A 13,512-nucleotide genomic window follows, 5' to 3' on the forward strand; every position below is an offset into this window, starting at 1 on the left:
GAATGGAATTTGCCAAAATAATATTGTCTCGGAAAGAAGATTGACAAGGACTGTTACAATATCCTCAGGAGTGTTGAGGATTCACGTTGAGGGCTCTGTAACCTGACCTGAGGTCTGTGTGGCCTGACTAGGCAGCGAATAATACACACATATATATATGTTGTAAAGGTTCAGGAGCAGTATGATTGGACATGACATTGAATTGTTGAACCCTCTATTCTCCGCGACACGATAAACGCTGAAGGATATTTGGATGTGTTGAGTTACCAAATATGGTCAATAATATTTCAATGAAATATGTCTACTCTGCATTTAATACAAGATAGAACTCCTCTGCAATACTAACAATGTCGGGAAGTGGATTCAGGAGCAATTTTCTACGAAAGGGATCGCAAGGCGTGGAGCGCACGATTAACCAGATCTCAGCCCAGATCTCAAGCCCTATTATTTCGTTTTGTGGAGGTAGGCAAAAGAAGAGCTTTATAAAACAAATCCTCAAATTGTTGGTGGACTTGGAGAAAAAATTACAAAAGTAATCACTAACACACTAGCTTGCGTGTTGTAGACAGCAATTGATGACATATCTGAAAGTTACACAAATCTGCTCAAAATGCAGAAGGTAACTACAATTTTATGGGCGCATGAGAGGATGATCCAAATTAACAAACAATTGGCTACTTACCAATGAATCCTCCCTTGGAAAGCCTAAATATTTTTCAAATGATTGGCACTTCATTTAAAACAACACACACATACTATACACCGTAAAACCGGCAGGTTAATGTAATAGGTTCAGGAAAAACAAAGAAACAACGGGAGATAAAGAGAATCATTCTTTATTCAAACCTGCTTTGAATCTGGATACTAGCAATAATGATAGAATTTGGTTACCTACCTTGGATGCATATTTTGAATCTGGCAATAGAGACGCAACATAGACACCGCGGTCCCTTCGATTCAGTTTACTCTTTTGCGCTGTACTCTGCTCGTGACATTTCAGGATCCATTCTTTACGTTACATTTATTTATTTAGTGTTATGTATTCCTGGTTTTACACCTTTTATCTCCGTTTTAATCCTTTTCACTTTGCCACTGAAAACGGAACCAGTTTTGAGCTCCAAAACGTTTGAAAAATATTTAGGCTTTCCGAGGGAGAATTCATTGGTAAGCAGCCAATTATTTGTTGATGCAGAAGGTAATATTGAATTTTGTACATATCCACTTTGAAACCTCCCTTCTTTTTTGAATAATGTTTCTGACAAGAAATAATAAATAATATAAGGCATAGAAAATAGAGAGTCATTTACCACACACCCTGTAATATTTTTTCTTTCTTGTTTGCTCTCTTTTCTATACTCAGATCACGAGACGTTCAATTTGAAACCTGGAAATGTAGTCCTCGTTTACTAGTTTCAGTAAATAATTAAACCGAAATTCTTGCACTGAAGGTTTGTAAATGAAACTAGACTGCAGCGCAACTGGAAGAGTGCAACACCTTTGTAAAATATATATACATAGGTGTTTCAAAACAACACCTACAACGTATGGAAGGTGATTCTTGACACCAAGATAAGACAAAAAGTATAAGGCCAACTTGGGAGCAGAAACTCGTCATTTCGGAGTTATAGGCTGCCGAAAACATGAAAAAATGAACTTGAAAGGTCCATAGCTCCAACATTATGGGACCTACCGTAGTCGGGTCAATATTTCACTTAGGAACTAGTATGTGCACTATCCAAATAACCATGTTTCAGAATCTTTCGGCACTTCCGCAATAATTTTTATAGAAGTAGTTTGTGAATACTTCAAATTATATGCCTATAGCCAAACTTTCTCTATAAGAATTGTTGCATGAGTACCACAGGATTTTGAAACATGTGTTTTTGGATAGCGCACATATTAGTTCCTAAGTGAAGTCCTTACCCGACTACAGCAGGTCCCATAGTATTGGAGCTATGGACCTTTAAAGTTCATTTCATTGCTTCATGTTCATTTTTCATGTTTTCTACATCCTATAACTCCAAAATGACGGATTTCTGCACCCAGGTTGGTCTATACTTTTTGTCTTATCTTGGTGTCAGGAATCAGCTTCCAAACGTTGTTGGTGTTGTTTTGAAACACCTTGTGCATGTATTTCAATAATCTAGCCCAACAGACACAAAATGTTTTTTTTTTTTTTTTTTTTTTTTTAATTAAAATAATAAAATTTGTTGAGATGATGTAATATGTAATTACCTTTCATATATTCCGAGAATTGGTATACTTGCAATGACAGTCAATGTATGTTCTTCTCCTGGCCGCAATATTTTGTGCTCATCTTCATCAATGTAGAAATATTCTTCCTTAAAAAATATACTCATTTTAACTGAGAATGGATTACGATTTGCAACGTACAACTTTGCAGTTTTTTTCGTGCTACGTGGTGTCTGAAAAATAAACATTCAACTTAGAAGAATAATATCACTTTCTGGTTTACATTTCCAGTTGTTTTTTTTTTTTTTTTTAATGGAAATTGTGTAATGCGCCACTATTATCTAGCTGTCCCGAAACGCATTGCATAAAATTCATTTGGTGATGGGGTGTCTGGTCCGCATCTTGTGATATTAAGATTAAAATTTAAAAGCATAACTTTTTCGAATAAAAAAAAAAAAAAAAAAAAAAAATAGTTAGCAGTTCAATTTCATAAATGGTTTCACAGTATGAGTTTGTGTTTGTAACTACTAATTTAGTTAGAAATATGAAGCTGTAATAAGTAAAAACCTCGGATCCTACGTCAAAAGCTAATCCATCTGTAAAATTATGTATGTATTTATATTTAATTGCTTAGAAATATCAAATCAGTGCGAGCTGTTGCAAATATATTGTTATTTGTTCACAGATGATATGCAGCTTTATAGAGAACAGAATGATCGATAATTAATAATTTTGATTATGTTTATAAATATGGTGAGAATATTAATTCTAATTTTAAATACAGCCGCTATGAACTTGAAAAAGGAGATGAAAATGAGTTTAATGATGTGATGAACTATAAGAATTATATATGTTTATAATGAAGATGATAATATGATAATATGTAATAAATGTGTAATTTGGAAAAAGGGCTGTTGAAGAGTTTAGAATTGACTCCTATTAAAATATAATCTAATATTCGTATGTTCTTCAATGCTGCATAGTCTAATTGACATTTAAACGATGTTTCCTGCACAGCTTGAGTCTAATGGGCATTATTTATACATGGTTAATGGAAAGAGATCTTACATTCTTTATTGTGGGAGTTCCTTCATTTGCGCACCGAACCTCCAATTTTATATAATGGAACATGTACCAGCGTGTGTGATTAGGTGCATTTCAATTGCTATTACTGTAGCTTGATATTTAGAAATCGGAATACCAATTCAGTCTGTTCTCGATTATTTTTTTCACGATCAGAATATTTTCTTCTCTCCTTTCGTTGCTCGCAGGGTCGGCTCTACCATATGTGCAACACGTGCATTTGCACGGGGCGGCAAAGTCTGTCATAACTATACATTATCTAAAATAAATATTTATCGTTGGACACAGACTTCATGATGATTGATGGTAGTTAAATTTACTAAACTGACCTTCTATTTGAATACTACAGTCATAAGCCATGTTTAGGTCGCATTAGTTTAAAGTTACATGAACAATACTAAAGCAAATGGTCAAACAAATCCTAGTATGAATTGCTCGATTGTTATCAAATACAAGAACTCAATTCTCGTCGAACAGTAGCGAATATCTGTTTCATTTAGTTAGTTATCACAATTTTGATATGAAAACTAGTCTTGTCTTTGTCACAAACAAGGTCCTTATCATTGAATGTAGAAAAAAAGTTTTTCTTTTTTTAATTTTTTAACAGATGTAGAAGGAAAATCAAATAAAAAGATAAAACAGCTAGCTGCACTGGAATTCAAACTGATATATTGAGATTGAAGCTCGATATTGAATTCTATAAAAAAAAAGGGTTATCATATTTCCTCTACAAGTGTGTTTGTTTTATCTTTCACTAACATACTTGTAATAGATTATTATTCAAAGAAGAAGACACGACGATATTGTTCCCTTCTCTTGGTTGTTCATGATGGGGAAGCATACTTAATACCGTGGCTCTTGAGATTTGTTCTTTCTGAGAAAAGGAGTGGGCAGCAAATGGTCGCAAATTGCGGCCGAAATGCGGCAAATTGTCTAGTACCGGCCCTGGTTGCTCGAAAGTAAAAAAAAAAAAAAATAAATAAAATAATGTTTACAACAACCACGCCACCTGCTAAGCTAAAACTCATTCTGAAGTGTACTTTCATGAAACTTTTCATTATGGTATTAGTAAGATGGCAGTACATGGTATGATTAATGAGATACAGCCGAAAATTAACTCTTTAAACTTTAATACAAAGCTTGTCCAGAAAGTAGCTTTTTAAAAAAAAAGAAAAAAAAGGGTTTCTTCAAGTCAAATTTAATTTTACATGAAAAAGCACACCTTAAACTATTTTTTTGACATAGTTTCCACCAATGTTAAAACACTTGTCAGAGCAGGTGACCAACTTGTCCAAAAATTCCTCAAAGAGACATCCCACCAGTGAAGACAACTTTAACTCCATAGCGTTTTTTGCATCGTCGTCATTTTCAAAGCGCTTACCGCCGAGTTCGCGTTTCAGGTGCAGGATTAAGTGGAAGTCAAACGGCGTCAAATCGGGGCTGTACGCCGGGTGGTCAAACTGCTTCCAACTGAATTGTCGGACTAATGTTTGGGTGGCACCAGCAGTATGGAGACGAGCATTGTCGTGAAACAACACAACTCCTTTGCCGAGCATTCCTCTCCTTTTGTTTTGGATTGCACACCAAAGTTTTCGCAGAGTCTCACAGCATCGTTCCATATTGATAGTTTCACCCCTGGGTACTTGCCGGACACTGGCGGGATGTTTCGTTGAGGAAAGTTTGGACAAGTTGGTCACCCGCCCTGAGAAGCGTTTTAACATTGGTGGAAACTATGTCAAAAAATAGTTTAAGGTGTGCTCTTTCATGTAAAAATAAATTTGGCTTCAACAAAACTATTTTAGTATTTTTTTTTAAAAATGGTACTTACTTTTCGGACACGCCTCGTATTTGTTTCACTATAATATTGTGCAAAGACAAAACGGAGACATAATGAATCGATACATGACATCGAGCTGAACAAAATTATTTGTTTGAAGGTAAATTCTTATCCGGAGATTTCGAAAAATCGAGAAAAAGTATGCCGCTAAAAAGTACACTCATGTCCAAAATGATTGTCGAATATCTATAACTGTCTTCTTGTAAGAATATACTTTGGTAATGGTTTTGCAGGGTACTTTTAATACCGATACTATGTGTATAATCGGGAAATGTATATTTGTGGTAAATTTCATAGGAAAAGAATTATAAATACGAAAATTAAAATGAGTAAAACAAAATGTTGCTAAATGGAGAAGAAAGTTTTGTTTTCGTTTTATTGTTCTTATTTACTGCTCTTTTGAGATGAAATTTGCCACATACATGTCTTTGTCGATTATAAACATACTAACGTTATCAGAAATACCGGGTGAATTCGTTATCAAATTATATTCCTACAACAACATATTTATAGACATGCGACAATAATTTTGGACATGAGTGTACATCGTTCGTTGTCAATAATAAATTGATAGCTTCTACTCTGCTGGAACATATTATTTATTTATTTATTTATTTATTGAAAAAAGAACATTGCCAAGTAGGAGATTATATCTAGTACAGTGGTTCTGAACCGATGTGTTGTTGTGTCATACAGTTCCCTAAGATGTGTCGCGAAATTTTAGAATTTAAAAATCATGAAGAATTTAATAATAATTAGTTAAAATCGAGACAGACTGTACCATTCAACACCTCCAACGGTAGCAATAATGCTCAGTGCTATATGGAATCATTATAAAAACTAATAGGTTTCACTATTATAATAGATATTATTATTATTATTATTATTATTTATAACAAAAATATGAAACAAGTGTGTTGCGATGTCCTGCATGTTCAGTTAAGTTTGCCGTCACTCAAAGAACATTGAGAACCACTGTTCTAGTAGACTCGTGATTACCTGAATCCCGGTTAAGAGATGGCGCGCATGCCGAATCGCTAAGTTCCAAATCTTCGGACTAAACTGTCTGTCATCATGTAACACTGTCTCAATAAATAAATAAATAAATAAATAAATAAATAAATAATAAATAATAAAGCTATTCCTCAAGTCATTTGTCTCAAGATATTTGTCTCAAGTTATCAATAATCATCCAGTATATTCCAGTGATTATAGGTTCAAAAATGGAGGAAACAAAAAGTCGGTATAGTATATACAGTTATAGTATTACAAGCTTTTTATATGATATAACCAGTCTTGATGACATAAAATGTTGTCGAGCTATGACCACATAACAAAGATTAGTTCTTATCATAGGTTAGCCCCATGATTTTCTAGACTCTCTTTGCAGGGCCGCTTTTCCGCTTAGGAACCCTAGATATGTGCCTAGGGCGCAAAATATTTGGGGGCTCAAAAAATTGGAAAGCGAAAAAAGAGAAAAAAATTAAAATACGCTGGTGCAGAAAACGTCATTTCCGTTCCGGTTGAGCTACTTGGTTACAAACAAACTAGATCTCGGCTGCTAATGTAAATGTGATACGTATAGTTTTACTTTTGTTAACTGAAAATAGAGATTTATATTACTTGATAAATAAGAATACTTAAGAACAGTTGTCTGAGGATAACTGGGGTGTGAGAACAAACAATTAACTGTACTAATATTAGGAAAAATACGTGTTTTCTGTTATTAGCAGACAAAAGCCGAGAGTGTGGAAATGATTCCTTGTGCACTTTTTAATTATAATAATTTACGAGAAACCTATAAATACAACCTCCGTCCATTTAAAAGTACTAGCTTAGCACTCAATATGATAAACTGAACATCAACAATGATGAAAGAATAAAAAAGAAGAAAAAAAATTACAATATACTTTAGATGAGTTCAATATATTATTATTAAAAGCGCGCCGAATAAATTTCAATCTCCTGTACATGCATATAATTATCTTCTCACTTCTTATTTAGCAGCAAAGACTCTCCAAGGCAAGAACAAAGAAAGGGAAAGGAGTATGAGAGTTAAGGAAAAATCCTTTCCGAACTAAAACTGGCAAGGTAATAACTGAAGGAGGGGACGGGGGCTAACAATTTGCAGTGTCTAGGGCGCCGGAGAGGTTAAAAACGGCTCTGTCTCTTTGACATTGTTGTTATAGAGAGCTATCAAGCACGCTATCATGTTAGCTTGTCATCCTAAATCGCTTCTGTCTCCTCTCCAGACAGGATTGGCAGATTTTATTATGGATTTTAGAGGATGAAACTATGAATCGTGGCATCTTTTCGATGTTATAAACTCTGTCGTTTTGTGCTTTGTATAATTAGACTACTGATTTCTGAATGTGAAAGTGTCCAACCTGATATAGTACGCAGCTCTTTTATGCAGTTTGTGTTTGACAATACAGATGTAAAAGTGAATACTGTAGATGGTAAGGGAAGCCCCTTGCCATCCCTTGGGAGCACAAAGTGAATAACTTCAGCTTAAGCAGTGTAATAAAGGAACCGTAATCGTACGTATTAACTGCCTACCTGGTCTGACGATGTGAGTGACGTTTATGTAATAAATGTTTTTGGATAGTTTAAAAGTAACTACAGAACAGTATAGCTGTTTCCACAATTGGTGCAGTTTAAATATACGCGTCTATCCTCATACTCGCAATAGTACTTGATTGCTTGAGATTTTTTCCAATATCACTTTACTAAGCCGAGTTCATCACTGTTCATAGAGGTGACGGGATAAATAAGAGTAAATAGCATAGTAGATTTTTTACAGTAGAGTCCCATTATCCTGTACCAGGGCGTTAGAAATCCTAATGTCCATGAATTTTCATTTCTTTTAATTCTAAAGATATAGTGTATGAAATTTGTTGACGCCTCAAGACCTCGCGAGTCTTGCGGACTGGAACCGACTGGCAAAATTTGGCTTGTATTAACTTGCCAGTACAAAATTACTTTATTTATTTATTTATTTATTTTTAATTTTGACAACCCCCCGTTAGGATTTTCTTTATTTTATTGGCTTCTACGCTATTTTCCATACTTTAATCTGAACTCTTCTCACTTTATTCTGTGGGGTTGGATATTTTTATTAGAAATTTCTAAATTAAGAGACCTCACCTCCCTTCCGGTAGTTCCGGAGTCTCCAATGGCGTGACCGGTACGATGTGGTGTGTAGTTTATTAAAGCCCTTGTCTTTGTGGAAATCTCATTCTGGGCACGGACTTGTTTTGCACTTGGAGATATATCTTAGGCCACGCATTTAGCGGGCTACCTGTTTCGGTATATTAAAATATGTTTTTGGATGTGAAGTCGACGGATTGTCGCATGTTTAAATTCGACCACTTTTCTTTGTAGTATTTAGTGTTCTATCTTATTTTCTCCTTTGGCACGCCTCTGTTATCTTTCTCTAGCTATCTTTCTGTTAATCTTCTCTAAGATTCTTTCAACCTTCCTCCCTTTTTTAACTTGATAATTCTCAACCATTTAACATACCTTATTTGAACTTGAATATTCAATTGAGATATTGCAAGACATAATTCGTGGAGGTATTCACTTTCGTCAGATATCAAGGGACTGTTTCCATCGTAATTCGACCCGGTGTAGTCGCGAGCGATCGTCCAGTATATGATTTAACTTTTGCTTCCGTTTTTCCTCTGCCATCTCCCGATTGAAGTTTACCTTTATAACATTCGTCGTCTCCATTGTTGTTTCGATACAGTGCCATAGAGATGGATTTTTCGTGTAGATATATGGGTCCATGAGTGTGTGTTAAATTTTGAGATTTCATCATGTGGATGGCAAATTGTAAAATAACTAAATTCTCGTATCGTAGTTCAGCTTACGTATCTATCTTATGTCTTGAATGTTCCTTATTTTGAAATCATTAAGGATGTAAGTGTTTACAATATTTCGCGGTTATTCGTTCGTCGTGTAGTCAAATTTATTTCATTGTACATGATGTTGTGTTGCATCCTAAAAATTTTATTGAGCGGGGTAATTAATTTGAAATGGTTATAAGGGGAGTGCCGGTCCTGGGTTCGAGTTCCGGATGTCCGTATTCGAAGCGCCAGATGTAATGGGGTTCGATACTCGTTTGTTCCAGTCCGAGAAGACTAACTAATAATAATGTTGGGATCCGAACCTTGGATCTCCCAAAAATCTCCTTTACAACATCATTCAAATACACAAATTAGTAAAATGAAGTAAGAGGCTAGCAATAAACAAGTATCTTCACTCCTCCACGGTCCTAGGATTCGGGCGTCGCCCTAACTAGAGACATTTGTCGTTTACCCACCTTCGCTGCTGCGTCAGCTTCAAGGTATACCAGTTAATACCTGTAAAAGAATACAAGTGGGGCAGCCATGCATGATTTACGCCAGATGGATAGTGGGAGGCGAAAGTAATGTTTGTCCTTCACTGCTTATAGATACCTTACCTGTTTGGTTCTAATCTAAGCCATGTACACTATAAGAAAGTAATATTCTCCATTAACTGAGAAAGACAATATAAATCACACTTTGACATTATGAAAAACTGCTTTCACTGCATATTGAAAAAGAAAATATTTTGCATAATATTCATCTTTAACCTTTAATTTCACTGGAAATAAAACATTTACAAGCGTATGACAACACAAAACACAATACTTCACTTAAACGAAAAGATGGCCCAATCACTGCGATATGTGCACCGAAACGTAAGCGAATTAATACGCGAAATTATCGACCGAACGCAGTTTACTGCCGGCACTTCACTTCATCACTATATGAAGATAAGTTTATTTGATGTTTTCATGGTACGGCTCACAGTGACACTCCTCTCTGCGTATGTTCATTCAAAAGTCGACCATAAATATGAGACGAATATGCATTCCTCACACAACAAAGTTACAAATGACTAATTTTGGTAGTTATGCCATTGTAAATATTGCGTGAAACTTATAAGGGAACTTAAGAATATACTGAATGCTTCACTTGATATATTTGCTAATATGATTTCCATGTTAGAGAGCTGGTATTTTAGCGTTTGTCTTGCTTTGTAGGTGTTGACGCTCTCTCTACATTACAGTGAATACTCTCTCCCTTTTGAGGGTATATACACTTGTTGTTTCACATATTGAGAGAGAATGAAAGTCCTCTCTCCGGTCCTCTTCCTGCGTTGCACTTTGCATTTGATATACACAAAACTCAAATACTATTCACATTCGTCTTAAATTTTGAAATCAACTTATTTCGAGCACATCTTGAATACGTTCAATGTACTTGGTGGGAAGTGACGCTCTCCTCTTTTTTTCGCACATCACACCGTTGCCAGTTCATAGCGCAAGAATACACTGACTAAACTAAAATATAGTTCGTAGAGAACATTAAGTTTTTGCGTTATTATATTGCTAATAATATATAATGAATGGTTCATAAGTTAATAAAAATCACATTAAAAACACTGATTGTTCGAATAAGTTGTACAACCGACGATTATTGATAGACTTCACATTGTCACGTAAAACTCTGTCATCGTCATGAGGACTTGTGCGTGGGCGTTTCTCTCGAGGGTAGCAAAATTTTTCTTCTTAATATGGGCTGACGGGAGGAAGTAGAGCTGTCTGGATAAGTGAGGTACCTTTTGGGTGAGAAATTCCTGAGCATTGTTCTTCTCCAACTGTTGATTAGTCGCATTTTATTTCCAAGAATTGATGTTGGAATAATACGAGGGTTGGTTTAAAAATTCACGCCAATCCATCTTGTTATATGGTGAGATTATGATTAAATATATGTATATTGAATTATAAATATATAATGAATGTAAATGTGATATTGAAGTAAAATCGTATAATGTTGAAATACGTTGATAAATGTGAATAAAAGGGTCTTATTATCTACCCCGAGCGGTTACACTGGTTGCCATTATTTCATAAATTTCGACAATTGTAAAGCGTAAATTCGAAATATACTGCCCTATGTTTAAACCTCATCCTTAGCTTTATAATGTCATTAACTTGTATGTGTATTTTAACATCCCATATTACTTTATTAATTGCATGTTGCGTGTAAATAAGGCAGGTTATTGTAACCCGAAGCTATTATAAAGTCTATCTTTAATCTCATAAACCTGGAATTTTCCTATACATTTGTATTTTCATTATCTTTGATATATATACAAACCCTGAAACCCAAATATTGTGCCATTTTAGTGATCGTGGTCTTTGTGTGGAAGTGACTAACAACCTTTGCAATGTCATACCAAAACCCTCGATGAATTCAAGGAAACTTAGTTTCTATAAATTGTACTAATATGACTACGAGTGTGCGAGTGTGCAATAGCATATAGTATGACGATAATTTAAGAGATGTTCAATTAACTAAATAACAAATGAAGTGATAAAATGAGTGAGTTAGTTAAATCGAAGCCAATGACAGAAATTTTTATTTTTCGTAATTCACTAATGGATAAAAATATATAAATAAGTAATCCTATAAACTGAATGTGTGTTAGTAGTAAATAAATACTATTTTATGTGCATATTCGAATAAAAACGAGTTACGTGCATGGACGCCAAATAGGTGCCGTATGGACACGTGAAGTAATTCTTTGTCGGGTGTTTCTACAAACCACATAGAAACAACCCTCGATACTTAGTTGAAGCGTGTAACCATACGGTTCAGCTCAGTCAATTTCTAAGAAGAAATTTTTAACTTTTTAAATGAACCTCGCATAAAAGCACACTCAAGAATTTTTCTCTCAGCCAACAAACGAATGTGCATATATGTATGTGGGTTTTGACTGCGACGGAAATCGCAGAATTCCCCTCTCCTTCCCATATTAGGAGCTAAAATCCAGCACAATGGACAAACGTCGTCTCTAAAAATTCCAATGCATGGATTGTCATAGTTATTTTTAGCTTCTGATATCACCAAACTGCGTAGCAAACTGATTCTTTTGCCTAGCAACACGACGAGACGGGGAGAAAAGGTGCTTTAGTCTGACTTATACATACGGGGAAGCAACCACGTTGAATTTAGTGCGCGCGACTGAAATGGAAACACAAGTTGAAATAACATTTAACTCTTGTTAGTACGAAACGTAACTTTAGAACCAATGCCGTGATAATGAAGATGATCACCAATTTTAAAGTATTTGTTTACAAGTAAAAGTAAAGGTCATTACAGCGACATGGAGTAAGCAAGCAGCAAAGACCACTTGTTCATCAAAAGGAAGATGAGAGGAAACCAACCCGTAACCTTCTGGACAGACCCTCAGGAACCGCCAATAACAATTTTTCTGCATGTGTCACAGTGAGTAAACAGTGCTAGCGAATAACAAAATCAACCATGTGACGAAATATAACGAATAATTCGTGTCAACCGCGACATCCGCGTCTTTCGTATTAAATGGGCCTAAAATATTGGTTATATAAAGTGAAGTGCTACCACTTATGTAATTTTTATTCATGAAGTTCAAGTGTTAATTAAAAGAAAAATCCAAAAGTTGAGTATCCTTTCAAAATAACAATCATGATCTAAATTCATATATGTTAATTTTAAGGAACAACTTAATTCATTTTTCTTTACAGCACGAGTGATTAGCGCCTATGCAACTTAATAATTCATACATTAATAAATTGCATTAGCGCTATAGAATACAATTGGAGTTAACTTTGTGCCGGTTTCCCGAAACGTTCTGACCGAACTCTGAACCAGTTGTCCAGCGGCTATATGGTCAGTTTTAATGGTTGATCCAACCCGATAGTAAATGCTAAAGAAGACATTCGAGCGGTGGAGAATCGAACCCCAGACCATAGTAAAAGCGTAAGCCCACTTTGGGACCGTAGGACACGAACCACTTACAGTAATAAAAGGGTTTATCCCGAAAGGGAGTGAATAGAATTGAACTCAATACTCTAGTATATGGTTAATCCCTATGTGAGACGTACCTGGATCGAACCCAGTACTGTTATATATGGAAAACAGACAGGGACAGACGAGAATCGAACCCAGGACTGTAATATATGGTTTTCTCTCACGGGAATGTACCAGGACTCGAACCCTAATACTGTAATAAATGGCCAAGCCCTTCACAGGGACCAAACTACTGTTATAAACGGCTTCTCCCGAACGGGAACCAACGAGATTTGAACCCAATACTGTAATAAGCGTACTACGAATCACTTGTAGATGCCCTGGCACAAGGTGACAAAACTCGTTCTGTTCGGTGACTATAACTTGGGTCTGGAATGGATCGACAACAAACATGGATAGCATCAGACACAAATGACATTTTCTTTATGGACTACTTTATTCATGGTCTCTATTTGGGACAATATAATGTGCATAATACACGTAAAAACAACAACGTAGATTATGTTATCTCAA

General features: G+C 35.4%; 1 protein-coding gene across 3 annotated transcripts in view; it reads right to left on the reverse strand.

Annotated features, from left to right (window-relative positions):
• LOC145672067 (cilia and flagella-associated protein 47-like) overlaps positions 1-13,512 on the reverse strand; it is a 169,158-nt gene that overhangs the window by 81,701 nt on the left and 73,945 nt on the right. For all 3 annotated transcript variants that reach the window (XM_081741318.1, XM_081741327.1, XM_081741309.1), the window contains one exon: positions 2,236-2,426. In XM_081741318.1, coding sequence (XP_081597444.1) covers positions 2,236-2,426 — 191 coding nt within the window. The remainder of the gene's footprint in view (positions 1-2,235; positions 2,427-13,512) is intronic.

Source organism: Thermobia domestica, chromosome 2, assembly GCF_964235325.1.
Source record: "Thermobia domestica chromosome 2, izTheDome1.hap1.1, whole genome shotgun sequence".
Classification (NCBI taxonomy): domain Eukaryota; kingdom Metazoa; phylum Arthropoda; class Insecta; order Zygentoma; family Lepismatidae; genus Thermobia; species Thermobia domestica.